Source organism: Nerophis ophidion, linkage group LG20, assembly GCF_033978795.1.
Source record: "Nerophis ophidion isolate RoL-2023_Sa linkage group LG20, RoL_Noph_v1.0, whole genome shotgun sequence".
Classification (NCBI taxonomy): domain Eukaryota; kingdom Metazoa; phylum Chordata; class Actinopteri; order Syngnathiformes; family Syngnathidae; genus Nerophis; species Nerophis ophidion.
In genome coordinates this window covers 26,802,420-26,825,714 of record NC_084630.1, presented here as the reverse complement: position 1 = coordinate 26,825,714, position 23,295 = coordinate 26,802,420, and the positions used below count along the sequence as shown (strand labels likewise).

Below are 23,295 nucleotides of genomic sequence, written 5' to 3'. Positions count from 1 at the left end.
GAGAGAGAGTGAACCCTTCTGATTAAAAGTTGCGAAAATAGTTTTAATAACTGCTCCGGTTTTGATTTTACGAGCCTTCAAAGAACGGCTGCGCTGATGCTGCTGCGCTGCTGCCGTCCCAAGATGGCCACTTAAAAGCAGGAAGCATCAGCGTGACCACACAATGCAGAGAAGGTAGGTACTGTGCGGATAAAGATATGTTGACTGGGTGAAAGAAGGAGGCACTAGTTTGACTCCAGGATACAGAGAACGTAGGTAAAGTGCAGGTAAAGATATGTTGTCTGGGTGATGGCAAGAAGCACCAGCTTGAAAGGGTGACAGAAAGAAGCACCAGTGTTACCCCAGGATACAGAGAAGGTAGGTAACGTGCAGGTAAAGATATGTTATCTGGGTGATGGCAAGAAGCACCAGCTTGAAAGGGTGACAGAAAGAAGCACCAGTGTTACCCCAGGATACAGAGAAGGTAGGTAATGTGCAGGTAAAGATATGTTGAATGGGTAAAGGCAGAAAACACCAGCAAAAGTCGGTCCCGTCCATCACTGCTTGCAGCTTTAATTTGTATTTATAACAGCAAAATAAATGTTAATGAGAAATACATGTCACTGTTATTACGCATTTTCGGCCGGTGCGACATATACTCTGGAGCAGGGGTCACCAACGCGGTGCCCGCGGACACCAGGTAGCCCGTGAGGACCAGATGAGTAGCCCGCTGGCCTGTTCTAAAAATAGCTCAAATAGCAGCACTTACCAGTGAGCTGCCTGTATTTTTTTTATTTATTAGCCAGCTCACTTTGCTCAACATTTTTAATTCAAAGAGAGACAAAACTCAAATAGAATTTGAAAATCCAAGAAGATATTTTAAAGACTTGGTCTTCACTTGTTTAAAAAAATGCATTTATTTTTTTTATTTTGCGTCTTAAAACTTTCAGAAAGACAATTTTAGAGAAAAAATACAACCTTAAAAATGATTTTAGGATTTTTAAACACATATACCTTTTTACCTTTTAAATATCTTCCTCTTCTTTCCTGACAATTTAAATCAATGTTCAAGTATTTTTTTTTATTGTAAAGAATAATAAATACATTTTAATTTAATTCTTCATTTTAGCTTCCTTTTTTTCGACGAAGAATATTTTTTGAAATATTACTTCAAATTTATGATTAAAATTCAAAAAAATTATTCTGGCAAATCTAGAAAATCTTTAAAATCAAATTTAAATCTTATTTCAAAGTCTTTTGAATTTATTTTAAAATTTTTGTTCTGGAATATCTGGAAGAAATAATGATTTGTCTTTGTTAAAAATATAGCTTGGTCCAATTTGTTATATATTCTAACAAAATGCAGTTTGGATTTTAACCTATTTAAAACATGTCATCAAAATTCTAAAATTAATCTTAATCAGGAAAAATTACTAATGATGTTCCATTAATTCTTTTTTGAATTTTTTCAAAAAGATTCAAATTAGCCAGTTTTTCCTCTTCTTTTTTTCGGTTGAATTTTGAATTTTAAAGAGTCGAAATTGAAGATAAACTATGTTTCAAAATGTAACTTTCATTTTTTTCCTGTTTTCTCCTCTTTTAAACCGTTCAATTAAGTATTTTTTTCATCATTTATTCTCTACAAAAAACCTTCCATAAAAGGAAAAAAACGTACGACGGAATGACAGACAGAAGTACCCATTTTTATACAAATATAGAATTATTTATTAAAGGTAAATTGAGCAAATTGGCTATTTCTGGCAATTTATTTAAGTGTGTATCATACTGGTAGCCCTTCGCATTAATCAGTACCCAAGAAGTAGCTCTTGGTTTCAAAAAAGGTTGGTGACCCCTGCTCTGGAGCGATTAATAATCTGAAAAATACAGTTGGTTGGTTGGTTGGTTCTATCTATCTATCTATCTATCCATCCATCCATCCATCCATCCATCCATCCATCCATCCATCTATCTATCTATCTATCTATCTATCTATCTATCTATCTATCCATCCATCCATCCATCCATCCATCCATCCATCCGTCCGTCCGTCCGTCCGTCCATCCGTCCGTCCGTCCATTCATCCATCCATCCATTCATCCATCCATCCATCCATCTATCTATCTATCTATCTACATTATAATATTTCACACCCTGTTGTTAAATGGCTTTAAACATGAACTTTGATGGTGAAAAACAAAAAACAAAAATAAGGAGCTCACCCCTTCACATTTGTTTGCCTGACACACTACCATTTTACGATAACAACTCCAAAATATTTCCTGGGCGTCACTGTACGGAATTCTTGGAGTTGAAGTCGCAGCGGGCAGCTTTTGTGATTATTAGGTCGGTTAAACTTTTGTTGTTTCCTCACAAGCGGGGTGGGGATTGAGGGGGGGTCATAATAGCAGCAATAATGTACCGCCTACTCCAGATAGTCAATCAAGCTGTTTGTCTTCATTATTGGCCAACCGTTTATTACATTCTATTAAATGTGGCATGCAAATAACTCATTCCGATATTGGCCTATTAAATGTAATGAGCCACTGGGCAAGGGCATTTTCACCCAGCTCCAATCACCAGGACGCATGTGGCCTTTCACCTCTAAAGTGATACGGCATAGCTGAAGACCGGAGTATGGATTAACACATCATTCTTTGTTAGGGAGATGACTTGGGGGTTTAGTGTGACCACAGCGGACTTCAATCAAATCTCAAGGACTTCAATGATTTCTATCGGTTTGTGCACGACTTCAATGACAGTAGAGTTTTACACACATGCAGTAGATATTAAAGTTAAAGTACCAATGATTGTCTTGTCCTCCGCATTGGACCCATCCCTTTGATCACCCCCTGGGAGGTGAGGGGAGCAGTGAGCAGCAGCAGTGGCCGCGCCCAGGAATACATTTTGGTGATTCAACCCCCAATTCCATCCCTTGATGCTGAGTGCCAAACAGGGAGGTAATGGGTACAATTTTTATAGTCTTTGGTATGAACTCACGACCTACCGATCTCAGGGTGGACACTCTATCTAAACCAGGGGTCACCAACCTTTTTGAAACCAAGAGCTACTTCTTGGGTACTGATTAATGCGAAGGGCTACCAGTTTGATACACACTTAAATAAATAGCCAGAAATAGCCAATTTGCTCAATTTATCTTTAATAAATAAGATAGATAGTACTTTATTTATTCCGTCAGGAGAGTTCCTTCAGGAAAATTAAAATTTTCAGCACAATCCCAAAAAATAGAAGATTAAAATGAAATAAAAAAAATCGGTCTTAGCCTGGGCCCTGGAGAGACTGAGGCCAAGGGAAAAAAACAACTCATAGCCATAGAACACATTCCTCTTACATGATTGTGTGTAAGAGGGAAACATCAAACACCAAAGAACACAGAGGACATTAAAGACATTAAAGCAGCAGATACAACCAGACACTTCTACATACAGCTATGAATAAAAAGTAAAAGAAACATATCCACTGTGGCGGTGTTCCGCTCGGGTGGAGAGAGCATGGCCAGAGACAGGGGCAGACCCAACAAAGCAACCAAGACAGCTGACTCCACTCTACGCCCAGAAATAAATCTATATATATAAAAAAATGAGTATTTCTGTCTGTCATTCCGTCGTACATTTTTTGTCCTTTTACGGAAGGTTTTTTTGTACAGAATAAATGATGAAAAAAACACTTAATTGAACGGTTTAAAAGAAGAGAAAACAGGAAAAAAATTAACATTTAATTTTGAAACAGTTTATCTTCAATTTCGACTCTTTAAAATTCAAAATTAAACCGAAAAAAAGAAGAGAAAAACTAGCTAATTCGAATCTTTTTGAAAAAATAAAAAAATAATTTATGGAACATCATTGGTAATTTTTCCTGATCAAGATTAATTTTGGAATTTTGTTTTAAATAGGTTAAAATCCAATCTGCACTTTGTTAGAATATATAACAAATTTGACCAAGCTATATTTCTAACAAAGACAAATCATTATTTCTTGTAGATTTTCCAGAGCAAAAATGTTAAAAGAAATTCAAAAGACTTTGAAATAAGATTTAAATTTGATTCTACAGATTTTCTAGATTTGCCAGAATTTTTTTCTTGAATTTTAATCACAATAAGTTTGAAGAAATATTTCACAAATATTCTTCATCAAAAAAACAGAAGCCAAAATGAAGAATTAAATTAAAATGTATTTATTATTCTTTACAATAAAAAAAATGAAAAAACTTGAACATTGTTTTAAATTGTCAGGAAAGAAGAGGAAGGAATTTAAAATGTAAAAACTTATATGTGTTTAAAAATCCTAAAATCATTTTTAAGGTTGTATTTTTTCTCCAAAATTGTCTTTCTGAAAGTTATAAGAAGCAAATTAAAAAAATAAATACATTTATTTAAACAAGTGAAGACCAAGTCTTTAAAATATTTTTTTGAATTCTCAAATTCTATTTGAGTTTTGTCTCTCTTAGAATTAAAAATCTCGAGCAAAGCGAGACCAGCTTGCTAGTAAATAAATACAATTTAAAAAATAGAGGCAGCTCACTGGTAAGTGCTGCTATTTGAGCTATTTTTAGAACAGGCCAGCAGGCGACTCATCTGGTCCTTACGGGCTACTTGGTGCCCGCGGGCACTGCGTTGGTGACCCCTGATCTAAACTGTCTGTTTAACTGTGCACATGACAAACAAACAATCTTGAATCTTGAATCCAACCACAAGGCCACTGAGTAGGTTAAATAAGAGTGTGTAAGTGGTTACACACAATGAAACAACAACTAAATTGGATGGGGTTATGACAAGGACACACACCCATGCTTGTCTTCAGAAGCGCTAACACTGAGCTGTGATATGTCTTCTGCAGATAAGTGGATTAGCCTTTTTTATTTATTTTTTTATAAAAAGATGCGTTTGAGTACGCGGGAGATGTAAGTGTGGTCATTAAAAAAAACAATATTGCAGGCTTGTAAGAGGCTTATCTCCCTTCATTAGGAAAAGAGACTCCATAAAGCGCTCGGACTGCGGACTTAGTCAATACTTCGTGTTTGCTGAATGTTCAAAGCTGGAGAGATTGTGAAAGGGGAAAGTCGGGGTTATGTGCCAGCGTCCTCTGCGTTCATCGTGATAATGTTTTTATCAAGACTATTTAAGTTGTGCGGACGCTATCTTTCTCAACGGGGACATTGTTAATTGTCATGTCATGTACGGATGTACTTTGTGGACGCCGTCTGCTCCACAATCTGTAAGTCTTTGCTGTCGTCCAGCATTCTGTTTTTGTTTACTTTGCAGCCACTACGTGGTCTAGCTCCATCCTATTTTGCTGATTGTATTGTTCCGCATGTTCCCGCAAGAAATCTTCGTTCTCAGAACTCTGGCTTATTAGTGAATCCAAGCGACCAAAAAAAGTCTGCGGGCTATAGAGCGGTTTTCTATTCGGGCTCCAGTACTCTGGAATGCCCTCCCAGTAACAGTTAGAGATGCTACCTGAGTTGAAGCATTTAAGTCCCATCTTAAAACTCATTTGTATCCACTAGACCAGTGGTCACCAACGCGGTGCCCGTAGGGACCAGATGAGTCGCCCGCTGGCCAGTTCTAAAAATAGCTCAAATAGCAGCACTTACCAGTGAGCTGCCTCTATTTTTTTAATTTTATTTATTTACTAGAAAGCTGGGCTCGCTTTGCTCAAAATTTTCAGTTCTAAGAGAGACAAAACTCAAATGGAATTTGAAAATCCAGGAAAATATTTTAAAGACTTGGTTTTCACTTGTTTAAATAAATTCCTTTATTTTTTTACTTTGCTTCTTATAACTTTCAGAAAGATGATTTTAGAGAAAAAATACAACCTTAAAAATGATTTTAGGATTTTTAAACACATGTACCGTTTTACCTTTTAAATTCCTTCCTCTTCTTTCCTGACAATTTAAATCAATGTTCAAGTAAATTTATGTTTTTTATTGTGAAGAATAATAAATACATTTTAATTTAATTCTTCATTTTAGCTTCTGTTTTTGTGAAATATTTCTTCAATTTTATTATGATTAAAATTCAAAAAAATGATTCTGGCAAATCTAGAACATCTTTAAAATCAAATTTAAATCTTATTTCAAAGTCTTTTGAATTTCTTTTAAAATTTTTGTTCTGGAAAATGTAGAAGAAATAATGATTTTTTTTGTTAGAAATATAGCTTGGTCCAATTTGTTATATATTCTAAAAAAATGCAGATTGGATTTTAACCTATTTAAAACGATTCATCAAAAATCTAAAATTAATCTTAACCAGGAAAAATGACTAATGATGTTCCATAAATTATTTTTTTATTTCTTTCAAAAAGATTCGAATTAGATAGTTTTTCTCTTCATTTTTTTTGGGTTGAATTTTGAATTTTAAAGTCAAAATTAAAGATAAACTATGTTTCAGAATTTCATTTTCTTTTTTTTCTTGTTTTCTCCTCTTTTTAAACTGTTCAACTAAGTGTTTTTTCATCATTTATTCCCTACAAAAAAACTTCCGTAAAAAGGAAAAAAAATGTACGACAGAATGACAGACAGAAATACCCATTTTTTTATATATATATAGATTTATTTACAGGTAAATTGAGCAAATTGGCTATTTCTGGCAATTTATTTAAGTGTGTATCAAACTGGTAGCCCTTCACATTAATCGGTACCCAAGAAGTAGCTCTTGGTTTCAAAAAGGTTGGTGACCCTTGCTCTAACCACTAGGCCACTGAGTAGAGTTATCAAAATAACCCAGCATTTTTTAGTGTGCGGAAACATGGTCACGGCTGGATTTATTTATTTATTTTTTTGCACTATGAAGCCCAGGTGTGTACCTGTGTGTGAGACGGTGGCAATCCTTTGCGTCCATACACTCCAACGAGGGCACCTCTTTGGACCGAAATATTGAATTTCAGGAAGAGGGGTTGATCAACATCTAACTGGGACCTCCAAAACACACCTACACAAAACAAAAGAGCAAAACCTCAAACATCCAAATCTGGGCGTCACAGTGGGGGTGTGTCATTGAAATGTGTTCATGATTATTATTATTATTACCAACCTGGTGGGACTTCTTGTATGGCTTGTCTGCCCACGTCCAACGCACCCGTGTCAATGGTGTTGTTTTCTAGGAGAAACATTTTACCTGTGGGCACAGAAAGAAACTCTTCAGAAAACTTTGAAAGATTTGTTTGGTTTTGTATCGTGACCCCACGTCAGTGAGAGAGACTGGCTTATAAAACACTGAGAGTAGGGTAAACATTTTGCAAGAGAAAGACAAACTAAATAATAGTTTTGTGTGCAAGTACAAGGTCTAAAAGAAATGATTTTTGATGGTTACTGCAGATCGTACTACAAAGTAGTACATAAAGCAGCTTTTTCAGTGAGTTTCAATGGTAGAGGAATAATACTCCCGGTAACAGTTCGAGATGCTACCTCAGCAGAATCATTTAAGTCCAATCTTAAAACTCATTTGTATACTCTAGCCTTTAAATAGACCCCCTTTTAAGACCAGTTGATCTGCCGTTTCTTTTCTTTTTCTCCTCTGACACAGGTCTGGTGGACATGGATGACGTACTGGCTATCCAGAGTCTGGACCTAGGATGGACCGCTTGGGGACGTCTCTGCGCTGCTGATCCGTCTCCGCTTGGGATGGTGTCCTGCTGGTTCCACTATGGACTGGACTCTCACTGTTATGTTGGATCCACTATGAACTGGACTTTCACAATATCATGTTGGACCCACTCGACATCCATTGCTTTCAATCTCCTCTGGGGTGGTTGCGGACATATCCGGTCCTCTCCAAGGTTTCTCATAGTCACTGTCACTGACGTCCCACCAGGGTGAGTTTTTCCTTGCCCTTATGTGGGCTCTGTACTGTGGATATCGTTGTGGCCTGTGCAGCCCTTTGAGACACTTGTGATTTAGGGCTATATAAATAAACATTGATTGATTGATACTTGTACAGTTGAAAGGGCTAAGTTTGTGGCATCACTGTTTTGTTCTATGAAATTAATTCTGATATTAGGCCAATTCAACTGGCTTTACATCCGACCCGACGAACATCACCCTTGATAAAACAATTTAAAACAGGGTTGCTCATGTATAGGAGGTGAAACACTGGTTGACTGGGGCAGAACAACCTGGTCCTGAACATCGACAAGACCAAGGAGATCATTGTCGACTTCAGGAGACACCAGTCCAGCCACACTCCACTCTTCATCACAGCAGTGGAGATGGTAAGCAGCACCAAGTTCCCAAGGGTGCAGATAACTGACAATATGACCTGGTCCCTACACACCGGATCTCTTTTAAAAAGAGCTAAGCAGCGCATGCACTTTTTGTGTCGGAGGAAAAGAGCACAGTTCCCTCCCCCCTGTTCTCGCCACATTCTACAGAGGCACTATAGAGAGCCTGCTGACCAACTGCATCTCTGTCTGGACTGGAGCCTGCGATGCCTCAGACTGGAAGTCTCTGCAGAGGATGGTGAGGACGGCGGAAAAGATCATAAGGAGTCCTCTTTCTCCTATCCGGAAAATCGCAAAAAGCTGCTGCCTGACCAGGGCTCAGACAATCTGCAGAGACTCATCCCACCCCCACCAAGGACTGTTTTAACTGCTGGACTCTAGAAAGAGGTTCCGTAGCAGAACCTCCAGGTTCTGTAACAGCTTCTTCCACCAGGCCAAAAGATTCTTGAACGCATAATAATAATCCCTTCAATTCCCCCCAAAAACTGATTAACTCGCTGGAATAAAAATACATTATAAACTCCATTTCCATATGAGTTGGGAAATTGTGTTAGATGTAAATATAAACGGAATACAACAATTTGCAAATCCTTTTCAACCCATATTCAATTGAATGCACTACAAAGACAAGATATTTGATGTTCAAACTCATAAACTTTATTTTTTTTGCAAATAATAATTACCTTAGAATTTCATGGCTGCAACACGTGTCAAAGTAGTTGGGAAAGGGCATGTTCACCACTGTGTTACATCACCTTTTCTTTTAACAACACTCAATAAACTTTTGGGAACTGAGGAAACTAATTGTTGAAGCTTTGAAAGAGGAATTCTTTCCCATTCTTGTTTTATGTAGAGCTTCAGTCGCTCAACAGTCCGGGGTCTCCGCTGTCGTATTTTACGCTTCATAATGCGCCACACATTTTCGAGGGGAGACAGGTCTGGACTGCAGGCGGGCCGAGAAAGTACCCGCACTCTTTTTTTTACGAAGCCACGCTGTTGTAACACTTGTCTTGCTGAAATAAGCAGGGGTGTCCATGATAACGTTGTTTGGATGACAAAATATGTTGTTCCAAAACCTGTATGGTCCGTTCAGCATATATGGTGCCTTCACAGATGTGTAAGTTACCCATGCCTTGGGCACTAATACACCCCCATACCATCACAGATGCTGGCTTTTGAACTTTGCACCTATAACATTCCGAATGGTTATTTTCCTCTTTGTTCTGGAGGACACCACGTCCTCTGTTTCCAAATATAATTTGAAATGTGGACTCGTCAGACCACACAACACCTTTCCACTTTGCATCAGTCCATCTTAGATGAGCTCGGGATATTGTTGATAAATGGGTTTGGCTTTGCATAGTAGAGTTTTAACTTGCACTTACAGATGTAGCGACCAACTGTAGTTACTGGCAGTGGTTTTATAAAGTGTTCCTGAGCCCATGTGGTGATATCCTTTTCAAACTGATGTCGGTTTTTGATGCAGTACCGCCTGAGGGATCAAAAGTCCGTAATATCATCGCTTACGTGGAGTGATTTCTCCAGATTCTCTCAACTTTTTGATGATTTTACGCACCGTAGATGGTAAAATCCCTGAATTCCTTGCAATAGCTCGTTGAGAAAAGTTGTTCTAAAACTGTTCGACAATTTGCTTACAAAGTGGTGACCCTCACCCCAACCTTGTTTGTGAATTATTTAGCATTTTATGGAAGCTGTTTTTATACCCAAACATGGCACCCAACTTTTCCCAATTAGCCTGCAAACATGTGGGATGTTCCAATTAAGTGTTTGATGAGCATTCCTCAACTTTATCAGTAGTTATTGCCACCATTCCCAACTTCTTTGTCACGTGTTGCTGGCATCAAATTCTAAAGTTAATGATTATTTGCAAAAAAACAAAAAGTTTACCAATTTGAACATCGAATATGTTGTTTTTGTAGCATATTCAATAGAATATGGGTTGAAAATGATTTGCAAATCATTTTATTCCGTTTATATTTACATCCAACACAATTTCCCAACTCACATGGAAACGGGGTTTGTACATCCATAAACGTGAATGCATATACAAAAGTGCAATACATTTATCTGTACAGTAATCTATGTATTTATATCTGCACCTTATTGCTCTTTTATCCTGCACTACCATGAGCTAATGCAACAAAATGTTGTTCTCGTCTGTACTGTAAAGATCAAATTTGAATGACAATAAAAGGAAGTCTAAGTCTCCAAGTCTAAGTAAGCAGTACACATGCAACACCAGAGGGGGCAACAGCGAGGCATATGTGGCACAATGAAGCAGCAATGGGGTGAGTAGAAGTAGACTACACATTGAAACCAAAATGGTACTATCGACCCTGATAAAAAAATCCAAATCAATTTCCAAAAATCTGACTTTTATCAACGATTGGACAAAAACAGACTTCTAAAAAGCAGCAACGACCGTAGAACTCCACATGTGTAAGATTCATCACCAAACTTGGGTCAAAATCTGTGTCAGTAGATACACTACATTACCAAAAGTATTTGGCCACCTGCCTTGACTCACATATGAACTTGAAGTGCCATCCCATTCCTAATCCATAGGGTTCAATATGATGTCGGTCCACCTTTTGCAGCTATTACAGCTTCAACTCTTTTGGGAAGGCTGTCCACAAGTTTGCAGAGTTTGGTGCAGGCCATTTCCTCTTCCGAAATGACTGTCTACCAGTGCACAAAGCAAGGTCCATAAAGACATGGATGACAGAGTCTGGTGTTAATGAACTTGACTGGCCTGCACAGAGTCCTGACCTGAACACAATTGAACACCTCTGGGATGAATTAGAATGGAGACTGAGAGCCAGGCCTTCTTGACCAACATCAGTGTGTGACCTCACTAATGCGCTTTTGGAAGAATGTCCGAAAATTCCTATAAACACACTCTGTAACCTTGTGGACAGCCTTCCCAGAAGAGTTGAAGCTGTAATAGGTGCAAAAGGTGGACCCACATCATATTGAACCCTATGGGTTAGGAATGGGATGACACTTTAAGTTCATATGTGAGTCAAGGCAGGTGGCCAAATACTTTTGGCAATACAGCATATTATACATACAACTATTTAGTTTGTTTTATATTGAAATCGCTGACTTTGTGATGTATTTTGTGTTAGTTGTTGTGTTGTTTTTTTGTCTGTGATTAACTCTGGCGATCAAAGCCTGTTTAATACATGTAGCGCTAAATTTGACCAGTGGAGGGCGATAACGCTACGCCTTAGGTTTAATTGTGATAAGTCACATACATTGTGTGCAATTGTTGATGCGGACGTTTAATTTCTATATAAGTAAACATCTGTAGTTTATTGTGTGAATGTTTTAACAGAAAGCCTTCTATTTGATTTGTGTAAAATACACAATGGACATTATTTATGTAAAATACATATTTGACGTTGTGTGTTCATTTTATGTTTATAACCTTTATAATGTTACAATTTTAAAAGAGGGAAGAGGTGTTAAGAAATAAAGCTAAGGAAGGAAATAATTCAAAAGAAGGAACATTCATTCTCAACAAAACTTCTGAAGCTTCTGTGTCTTCATGCTCTTAACTCTCTGTCTGGCTATGTTTATGTTTATAATCTCTCTAATCTTACTAATTTAAAAGATGGAAGAGGTGTTAAGAAATACAGCTGAGGAAGGAAAATAATTCAAAAGAAAGAACATTACTTCTCAACAAAACTTCTGAAGCTTCTGTTTCTTCATGCTCTTAACTATCTGTCTGGCTATGTTTATATTTGTCATTTGTATAATCTTACAAATTTACAAGATGGAAGAGGTGTTAAGAAAGAAAGCTGAGGAAGGAAAATAATTCAAAAGGAACATTCATTCTCAACAAAACTTCTGAAGCTTCTGTTTCTTCATGCTCTTAACTATCTGTCTGGCTGCATGCTCTTAAATATTTTTCGAGCTGCACACGCTGGAAACGAGTAGCGAGGGCAAAACAATAAAGTTATTGACAGGGCAGAGTGAAAGCCGATGTGTTTACTTTCTGACAAACCATCCCGATTTTGATGTCTAGACCCTGAGCTCTTGAAACTGCGGCCCTCTTCATTATGAAGTTAAAAATAGCCCGGACTAACAGTATGCTGGTCCCTGTTCTTTTTGAAGGGTTGTGGTTTGAATAGTTGTTTTTGTTAGCTGAATTGAGCTTTTAGCAGCCATCCTACTAGTTAAATCAGCGGTTCTCAACTGGGGGTACGAGTACCCCTGGGGGTACTTGAAGGTATGCCAAGGGGTACGTGAGATTTTAAAAAAATATTCCAAAAATAACAACAATTCAAAAATCCTTTATAAATATATTTATTGACTAATACTTCTAGAAAATATGAACGTAAGTTCATAAACTGTGAAAAGAAATGCTACAATGCAATATTCAGGGTTGACAGCACAGCTCACCTGCACTGGCTTCCTGTGCACTTAAGATGTGACTTTAAGGTTTTGCTACTTACGTATAAAATACTACACGGTCTAGCTCCAGCCTATCTTGCCGATTGTATTGTACCGTATGTCCCGGCAAGAAATTTGCGTTCAAAAGACTCCGGCTTATTAGTGATTCCTAGAGCTCAAAAAAAGTCTGCGGGCTATAGAGCGTTTTCCGTTCGGGCTCCAGTACTCTGGAATGCCCTCCCGGTAACAGTTCGAGATGCTACCTCAGTAGAAGCATTTAAGTCTCATCTTAAAACTCATTTGTATACTCTAGCCTTTAAATAGACCTCCTTTTTAGACCAGTTGATCTGCCGCTTCTTTTCTTTCTCCTATGTCCCCCCCTCCCTTGTGGAGGGGGTCCGGTCCGATGACCATGGATGAAGTACTGACTGTCCAGAGTCGAGACCCAGGATGGACCGCTCGTCGGGACCCAGGATGGACCGCTCGCCTGTATCGGTTGGGGACATCTCTACGCTGCTGATCCGCTTCAGGTGGTTTCCTGTGGACGGGACTCTCGCTGCTGTCTTGGAGCCACTATGGATTGAACTTTCACAGTATCATGTTGGACCCGCTCGACATCCATTGCTTTCGGTCCCCTAGAGGGGGGGGGGGGTTGCCCACATCTGAGGTCCTCTCCAAGGTTTCTCATAGTCAGCATTGTCGCTGGCGTCCCACTGAATGTGAATTCTCCCTGCCCACTGGGTGTGAGTTTTCCTTGCCCTTTTGTGGGTTCTTCCGAGGATGTTGTAGTCGTAATGATTTGTGCAGTCCTTTGAGACATTTGTGATTTGGGGCTATATAAATAAACATTGATTGATTGATATAAATGTTGATGTTAAAGATTTATTTTTTTGTGAAGAAATGTTTACAATTAAGTACACAAATCCAGATGGATCTCTATTACAATCCCCAAAGAGGGCACTTTAAGTTGATTATTACTTCTATGTGTAGACATTTTTATTTATAACTGAATCACTTGTTTATTTTTCAAAAAGTTTTTAGTTATTTTTATATCTTTTTTTCCAAATAGTTCAATAATGACCACTACAAATGAGCGGTTTAGCTCGGTTGGTAGAGTGGCTGTGCCAGCAACTTGAGGGTTGCAGGTTCGTTTCCCGCTTCCGCCAACCTAGTCACTGCTGTTGTGTCCTTGGGCAAGACACTTTACCCACCTGCTCCCAGTGCCACCCACACTGGTTTGAATGTAACTTAGATATTGGGTTTCACTATGTAAAGCGCTTTGAGTCACTAGAGAAAAAGCGCTATATAAATATAATTCACTTCACTTCACAATATTTTGCACTGTTATACAATTTAATCAATCAGAAACTGATGACATAGTGCTGTATTTTACTTTTTTATTTCTTTTTTTTCCAACCAAAAACGCTTTGCTCTGATTAGGGGGTACTTGTATTGAAAAAAATTTAACAGGGGGTACATCACTGAAAAAAGGTTGAGAACCACTGGGTTAAATGACTGGTTACCAGTTACAGGAACTTTCTAATGGTTGATATTCATAGTTAACATTGTGGAGCACAGCATTTGCAACATCTTGAGATCTGATATCAGGGAAATCTCACTTTGGAGTAGTATTGGCACAACTTTAAACTGTGATTCCTGCATAAATAAGGCAAAACAGGGTCATTACTGTCGTAACAATTGCAGTAAATAAAAAAGTGTGTGAATGTGAGAGTGTGAATGTCTGTCTATCTGTGTTGGCCCTGCGATGAGGTGGCGACTTGTCCAGGGTGTACACCACCCTTCTGCCCGATTGTCACTGAGATAGGCACCAGCGCCCCCTGCCACCCCAAAGGGAATAAGCGGTAGGAAATAGATGGATGGAAAAACCTATTATGAGGAACTCGCAGATTTCTTTCACATTCACCTCCAGGTACTACTATCATAGTCCAGTATTCTTGTTCCTATTTTTGTAGGGTTACCTATTTTTTCTATTCTGTTCTCTCGTCTTCTTAGCATTCTTGAGGCCCCTCTCCAGTTTATACCAAATCGAGTTTTCCCCATGGAAGATCACGCTCTCCGTGGACAGACTTTATTTCCCTCTATGTCCCTGTAACCGGGACCTGACCTAACCCGGACACGATCAATTCCAGAAATGTAAGACATTCACAAGGACAATAAACAATTTGCCCTAGGTTATATGAAGGTGAAATGTTTCCTGTTTGTTGTACAGTTTGTAATTCCATCGGCCTTCTCTGTTCACAACACTTAAATTTAACAGCTTAAGTTACAACATCTGGGCAGTAAAACTTTAAGACTTTCTAGACTGAGGACACGGTCATTGCAGTAATTCAACCTGTAACGCGTGACACGGCTCAAAGGCTGCTACCACAATTCAGCTTGTATATACAATAGCACATTCCAGTGTTGTACCTGTACCGGTACCAAAAGTATTTCTGTACTTTTCGATACTTTTTTAAATAAAGGGGACCATACAAAATGTAATTATTGGCTTTATATTAACAAAAAAATCTTAGGGTACATTTGACATATGTTTATTATTGCAAGTTTGTCCTTAAATAACATAGTGAACATACAAGACAACTTCTCTTTTAGTAGTAAGCAAACAAAGGCTGCTGACATTTGCAGTAACATATTGTGTCATTTATCATTCTATTATTTTATAAACCTTATTAAGAATCAGTGGTAGAAAATTAATTATTAATCTACTTGTTCATGTACTGTTAATATCTGCTTACTTTCTATTTTAACATGTTCTATCTACACTTCTGTTAAAATTTAATAATCCCTTATTCTTCTGTTGTTTGATACTTTACATTACTTTTGGATGATACCACAAATTTGGGTATCAATCCGATACCAAGGAGTTACAGGATCGTACATTGGTCATATTCCACATGTGTCCAGGGACATATTACCTGAGTTTATAAACATAATAAACATTTTTTTTTAAATGAAAGAAGATTTTGTGATGCCAAAAAATAGACGTAACCATAGTAGTATTGGCTGGATACGCTCCTATACTTGGTATCATGACAGTGGATGTCGGGTGTGGATCCACCAATGGTGTTTGTTTACATTGTGATGCCGGGGAGCTATGGTGTGTAGTGAAGCATGTTTGTCCTGCAGGGATGATACTTGTAAGAAACATACTTTATTTGTTGGCATGGAGACAAGGATTAGTGATTTAGAAGTAGCGAAAACACTGCAGACTGCGGATGGCCCTTAGCCGCTAGCTAGCTAACCATGTCTTAAAACCAGGGGCGGAGCTAGAAGGGAGGCCGGGGTAGCACTGGACCTCCCTGAAATCTGATTGGACCCCCCAGGTGCCCCCCCAGATGATTGACACATCGCGGCACCGCACGTCTTGTCGGAAGGAGCCAGTTGCATTTTTAAATCAGTGAAGCCTATTGACTGCTAAGTCCCTCCTGTACAGTAGTTGGCGCTATGTACCACAAAGCATTGTGAGCCACGTTCATTAGGGAAGAAGAAGAAGAATCGCCACTGAAGAAGAGGAAGATTTGAACTGGAGTCGGTTATCGTTGCTGGAGACTGGAAGTTACAAAGAAAAAGAAGGATAACCTTCTCGTTGTAAAGTAAGTTTTACGGTGGTGTCCTAATGAGTCACTGTTTAAAATACATTTTGTAGATAGAAGTTTTTTTTTTTCTACAAGCAGAGAGCCACGGCATCAAGCAAACGGTAACGTTACATCTCATGGCGTCTTGCTTCCAACAGCCGCTAACGTCTCGTTAATTCATTTCGGTCGTTATTTATATTTATATTTCTTGAAAAATTGTTGCCAAGTTGTGTTTTACATTTTCTGCATTGTTAATAAACTGCAAATTATATATACATAAATCTCATCTCCTGTGTGCTTAGTATGTACATTTCAACATTTGACACTCCGATTGCAATTGATAAGTCAAGAAAAAAAATCATTGTTATAGTCTGTGGACCCCCTGAAATAGCCTTGGCCACCCCCTGGCCACCACAAGGATAAAAGTCTAGCTCCGCCACTGCTTAAAACACCTCTTCCTGAGGGCGTTTCACTGTTATAACTTCACCTTTATCGTTAGTTTTTAAGCCAAAATGTGTGCGTTCTCCCTTTTCTGTCTACACACTGTGTCTGCTTGTAAGAACTCTGTGATTGTGCGCTGCCGAACATACTCCTCTTCTCGTATACCAGCAATGACACGACGTGACGACGATGGGGGCGCGGGCAGTGGGGTGGACCGGTACTTTTCAGAGGCGGTATAGTACCGAATATGATTCATTAGTACCGCGGTACTGTACTAAGACCGGTATACCGTACAACCCTAGTACACTGTATACAGCGCACCTAAGTCAAGTATCAACATGTTTGAGGAATGGATCAACCTTCAGATAAATAAACCAAAAGGTTTATGGTTTAAGTTTATTTCATACATGCATGCAATCATAACATGATAAATCTCAATTTTCAGTTTCTCTATTAATCATGTTCGAAAAGGAGTAGGAAGAAGCAGAGCATATTTAATCGTATACATTTTTAAATACATTGCAAACGCTAACAATCTTGTCCACGTCTTGTTCTCAATTTGTTCACAATATACTCCATAGACAATAAAATAAAAAAACAATATAATAATAATAAGAAATAGTGAAGTAAGTTGTATTTCACATGCAGTAGTGTGATGAATAAGATTATCAATAAGTTCAAAATATTTATCATGGTTCTTCTTCTTTGTACTTTGTAAACACTTTGAGTTGGAACAGTTCCTTAAACTGGATCATATTAGTACATTGTTTGATTTATTTGCTTAATCCATTCCATAATTTAAGTCCACATATTGCACAAGAAGTTTTAAGTGTTGTTCGTGCATACAAATGTATTAAGTTAAAGGCCTACTGAAATGAGATGTTCTTATTCAAACGGGGATAGCAGGTCCATTCTATGTGTCATACTTGATCATTTCACAATATTGTCATATTTTTGCTGAAAGGATTTAGTAGAGAACATCCACGATAAAGTTCGCAAGTTTCGGTTTTAAGAGAAAAGCCCTGCCTTTACCGGAAGTCGCAGGCGATGACGTCACACGTGTGATGGCTCCTCACATATTCACATTGTTTATAATGGGAGTCTCCAACAAAAAGTGCTATTCAGACCGAGAAAACGACAATTTCCCCATTAATTTGAGCGAGGATGAAAGATTTGTGTTTGAGGATATTGATAGCGACGGACTAGAGAAAAAAAAAAAATTAAAAAAAAAAAAGTAAAAAAAAAAACCGCGATTGCATTGGGACAGATTCCGATGTTTTTAGACACATTTAATAGGATAATTCTGGGAAATCCCTTATCTTTCTATTGTGTTGCTAGTGTTTTAGTGAGTTAAATAGTACCTGATAGTCGGAAGGGTGTCTCCACGGGTGTCTTGATGCGCAGTGTCTCAGGGAAGTCGACGGCAGCTATGGACGGCACAAGCTCAGCTTTTCTCCGGTAAGAACTGACTTTTTAACCACAATTTTCTCACCGAAACCTGCTGGTTGACATGATCCATGTTCTCTTGACTGCGCTCTGATCCATAGGAAAGTTTCACCTCCAGGAATTTTAAACAAGGAATCACCGTGTGTTTGTGTGGCTAAAGGCTAAAGCTTCCCAACTCCATCTTTCTACTGTGACTTCTCCAATATTAATTAAACAAATCGCAAAAGATTCAGCAACACAGATCTCCAAAATACTGTGTAATTATGCCGTTAAAGCAGACGACTTTTAGCTGTGTGTGTGTGTGTGTGTGTGTGTGTGCAGCGTTCATACTTCCTTAAAACCCGTGACGTCTTGCGTACACGTCATCATTACACAACGTTTTCCAAAAAAACTCCCGGGAAATTTAAAATTGTAATATAGTAAACTAAAAAGGCCGTATTGGCATGTGTTGCAATGTTAATATTTCATCATTGATATATAAACTATCAGACTGCGTGGTGGGTAGTAGTGGGTTTCAGTAGGCCTTTAAAGGTAAAAGTTAAAGTCCCAACGATCGTCAAACACACACTGGGTGGGGTGACATGTGTCCTCTGCAGTTGACCCGTCCCCTTGTTCACCCCCTGGGAGGTGAAAGGAGCCGTGAGCAGCAGTGTGAGCCACACTCGGGAATCATTTGGTGATTTAACCCCCAATTCAAACCCTTGATGCTGAGTGCCATGCAGGGAGGAAATGGGCCCCCCAATTTTTTCATAGTCTTTGGTATGACTCCTGGTAGCAGGTTATAGTCTGATTTGTGCATAATTTTAGCTGTTTTCAAATTCACTATATCGTTGAATTTCAGTATTTTAGATTGAATAAGTAAAGGGTTTGAATGTTCTCTACATCCAACATGATGTATTATTATAACTGACCTCTTTTGTAACACGGTTAGTGTTACTTTTGGAGTGACTTGCCCATATTTCTGCACAATAATTTAATGTATGTGGATATTTTGAACGCTGGTAAGCGAAAAATGATTGACAGCTTCTTCGATACAACATACAGCATGAGTCACGCTTTAAAATCCCCAGAACTAACGGAATAACAAACCACCATGCCATGCATAATTGATCACATATCGTACCCATGCATAGGGAAAACCTGCAAACTCCATGCAGAGATAGGCTTATGGATTCAAACTCTGTAAGGCCAACTAGTCAACCACATGGCCACAGTGCTGCACTGGTATTATATTCACTACTGATTTTGATAACATAGAAAGAGCTTTATCAATTAACCAGTGACCATCCAGAGGTATAATAAAAACTGAACGATAGGAGGAGAAACATGGATGGTGAGTAAATACAAGAAAACTGCCAATGTTTTCCCAGACTGATTTAAAACATCAGGATCATGTGCACGGTGACAATGATGTTGACAGAGCGCACGGAAGTTTTCTACGGAGTTACATGACCTTATAGAACAAAAATAGCCTCTTGAGACAATTCGCCGATAAGCAAACGGACAGAGTGTGTAATGTAAAAAAACTGAAAAGTAATCTATAGGTGTCAGGATGGATGGTGAAAAATAGCTGGAAATCTCAAGTGTCAACTTCAACACTGAATAAAAGAAAGCATTTGCAGCTGAGATAGGCTTAAGCACCCCCCGGGACACCGGAAGGGACAAGCGGTTGAAAATGGATGGATTTTAGAACAAAAATGACTCTGTACTAGGGTTGTACGGTATACTGGTATTAGTATAGTACCGCGATGCTGATGAATCATATTCGGTACTATACCACCTCTAAAAAATACCGGTACCCCACTGCCCACACCCCGTCGTCGACACGTCGTGTCATTGCAGGAGGAGCATGTTCGGCAGCGCACAATCACAGAGTACTTACGAGAAGACAAAGTGTGTAAACAGAAAAGGGACAATGGACGCATTTTGGCCTAAAAACTAACAATAAAGGTAACACTGAAACACCCCCAGGACGAGGTACTTTAAGACATGGCGAGCTAGCTAGCGGCTGAAGTCCCTCCGCAGTCAGCAGTGTTTTAGCTACTTCTAAATGCTCTTGGCGGCATGGCGTAGTGGGTAGAGCGGCCGTGCCAGAAACCTGAGCGTTGCAGGTTCGCTTCCCACCTATTGACATCAAAGTCGCTGCCGTTGTGCCCTTGGGCAGGACACTTCACCCTTTGCCCCCGGTGCCGCTCACACTGGTGAATGGATGATGAATGAATGATAGGTGGTGGTCGGAGGGGCCGTAGGCGCAAACTGGCAGCCACGCTTCCGTCAGTCTACCCCAGGGCAGCTGTGGCTACAAATGTAGCTTACCACCACCGGGTGTGAATGAATGATGGGTTCCCACTTCTCTGGGAGCGCTTTGAGTATCTAACAATAGAAAAGCACGATATAAATCTAATTCATTATTATTATTATTATTATTATTGTGTCATCCTTTTGTGTTTCCCTCTTGTTTTCATGTGTCATTACATTTTTTTGCCTTTTGGTCTGGGACCCTTTGGGACTGTGTGACAAGGGGTGGCACTTTCGTGACCTCTGCGGTGCTTTTTTGTGGACTTCTGGATCTGCCTCCCGGGAGCCTTTTGACCATGGAGACCAGCTGCTGGGTGTTTGCCACACCGGAGTCGGTTTGGAGGGACTGGAGGAGATGTGGTTGAGGGGACAGGGCTGCGGAGATAGCACTGAGCGCCGGGACGGAGAGGCTTCGTGGTGTCTTGGCTGGGTGAGCAGGTGTCGGACACCTCAGTCTTCTTGGACGTATCCTCGCTCATCCATTCGGACCGAACACTGACCGAGAGTTGGTTGGCGGCCAAGAGTGGAGTCGGCTCTCTTGGTTGCTTTGTTGGGTCTGCTCCTGTCTCTGGCCATGCTCCCTCCACCCCAGCGGACGATGGCGTGGAACACCACAGAGGCCACCATAGTGTTTATGTTTCTTTTACTTTTTATTCATAGCTGTATGTAAAGGTTGCTGGTTGCATCAACTCCGTTACTTTAATGTCTTTAATGTTCTTTGTGTTCTTTGATATTTCCCTCTTACACACATTTAAGAGGGATGTGTACTAAGGCTATGAGTTGTTCTTTTGCCTTGGCCTCAGTCTGGACCCCCTCTCCAGGGCCCAGGCTTAGAACGTTTTTTTTATTTTGTTTTAATCTTATATTCTTTTCTCCCATTCCCCCACTTGTTTACCCGTATCTCACCTTTTTTTGTGAGGGGCGCTGGAAGCCGGCAGACCCGTCAGCCATCCTGTTCTGTCTCCCTGTAATGTTTGTCTGATCTTGAATGGGATTGTGCTGAAAATTGTATTTTTCCTGTAGGAACTCTCCTGACAGAATAAATAAAGTACTATCCAATCTAATCTAATCCTCGCCTCCATGGCGACAAATAAAGTAAGTTTCTCACAAGTATCATCACTGCAGGACGAGGAATAGCTAGACATGCTTCACACCGTTGCTCACCGGCGTCACAATGTAAACGAACGCCATAGGTGGATCTGCACCTGACATCCACTGTAATGATACCAAGTACAGGAGCGCATCCAGTTGATACTACTATGATGACATTGATATTTTTTAGCATGACAGAATCTTCTTTCGTTTTTTTAAAATGTATATTATGTTTATAAACTCATGAAATATATGTTCCTGGGAACATGAGGTCTTTGAATATGACCAATGTATGATCCTGTAACTACTTGGTATCGGATCGATACCTAAAGCTTTTATCAACTACGCCAAATAGCGAAAGTGAAACCGTGTCATCCCATTATGCACCTGCCATCCACTTATTTTCTACCGCTTATTCCCTTTGGGGTCGCTGGTGCCTATCTCAGCTACAATCGGGCGTAAGGCGGGATACACCCTGGACAAGTCGCCACCTCATCACAGGTTTATTTTATTTTATTTATTTACTATTTTATTTTATTTTTATCGTGCTCTGTTTGTGTTGTGTTGTGATTGCTCGTTTTCCTTGTGTTATATTTCAACCTGCCTATTGTACCGCACTTTGGCTACTCCTGTGGTAATTTTTTTTGTAAAATGTGCTTTATAAATAAAGTTGATTTGATTTTAAATTTGTGGTATCATCCAAAACTCATGTAAAGTATCAAACAACATAAGAATAAGTGTTTATTAAATTTTAACAGAAGTTTAGATAGAACATGTTGAAAGAGAAAGTAAGCAGATATTAACAGTAAATGAACAAGTAGATTAATAATTCATTTTCTACCACTTGTCCTTAATAATGTTAACAAAATAATAGAATGATAAATGACACAATATTAAGTGAAACCCAATATCTAAGTTACATTGTTAAACCAGTGTGGGTGGCACTGAGAGCAGGTGCGTAAAGTGTCTTGCCCAAGGACACAATGGCAGTGACTAGGATGGCAGAAGCCGGGATCGAACCTGGAACCCTCAAGTTGCTGGCACGGCCACTCTACCAACCGAGCTATAACGCCCCGTCTGAATTATTGTGTGGGGACTAACTAATGTACACCTCATTCACTAACTGTATTACGAGAAATGCAAGTGATGATTAAACAAATATCAATATTTCTTTGAATTTCCGCAGGGCATATAGTATGCGCCTGCCTTGAATTACTGTCGGGTCAAACTCGCTTCCCAAAATAATTAGCGCATGCTTAGTACTATCGCCTGGTCACAGTCGTGACGTCACAAGTGACACTTCCCCTGTCATCATTTTCAAAATGGAGGAGGCTGATTTCAATACCGGTAATTTGAAATCGCATACAGGGAAGAAGATTAAGAGCTATTCAGTAGGATTTAAGGTCCAAGCTTACATCACACTCAAATTTTTACTGCATACCTTTGGTACGTGCCGGAGTGAGAAGAGGTTTTAGAATAGTTAGCGCATGCTTACTTTTACCGCATGCCTTTGGTAAGCGCAGGAGTGAGACGAGGTTTTAAATTAATTAGCGCCCCGGCGGCAATCCAAGGAAATACGGTATCAATATTTGGTTTGAATACTGTAACTATTTGGCTTATGACTCCTGAATACAGGACAATCTGCAGGAAAAAGACTAACAAATAGGTTTCACAACCTTACATTTCTTATTCCAGCACACATTCTACTCTCCTGATACGCACAACAAAAATAAACAATCCATGTGGATCGATGGATGTTTCAGGCACTTCTTTTTAAGGCAAGTAACACA

At 39.2% G+C, this 23,295-nt stretch overlaps 1 protein-coding gene across 6 annotated transcripts in view; it reads right to left on the bottom strand.

Annotated features, from left to right (window-relative positions):
* tenm3 (teneurin transmembrane protein 3) overlaps window positions 1-23,295 on the bottom strand; it is a 779,964-nt gene that overhangs the window by 288,227 nt on the left and 468,442 nt on the right. For all 6 annotated transcript variants that reach the window (XM_061880866.1, XM_061880868.1, XM_061880869.1 and 3 more), the window contains 2 exons: window positions 7,028-7,111; window positions 6,801-6,925 (listed from right to left, as the gene is read on the bottom strand). In XM_061880866.1, the coding sequence (XP_061736850.1) occupies window positions 6,801-6,925; window positions 7,028-7,111 (209 nt within the window). The remainder of the gene's footprint in view (window positions 1-6,800; window positions 6,926-7,027; window positions 7,112-23,295) is intronic.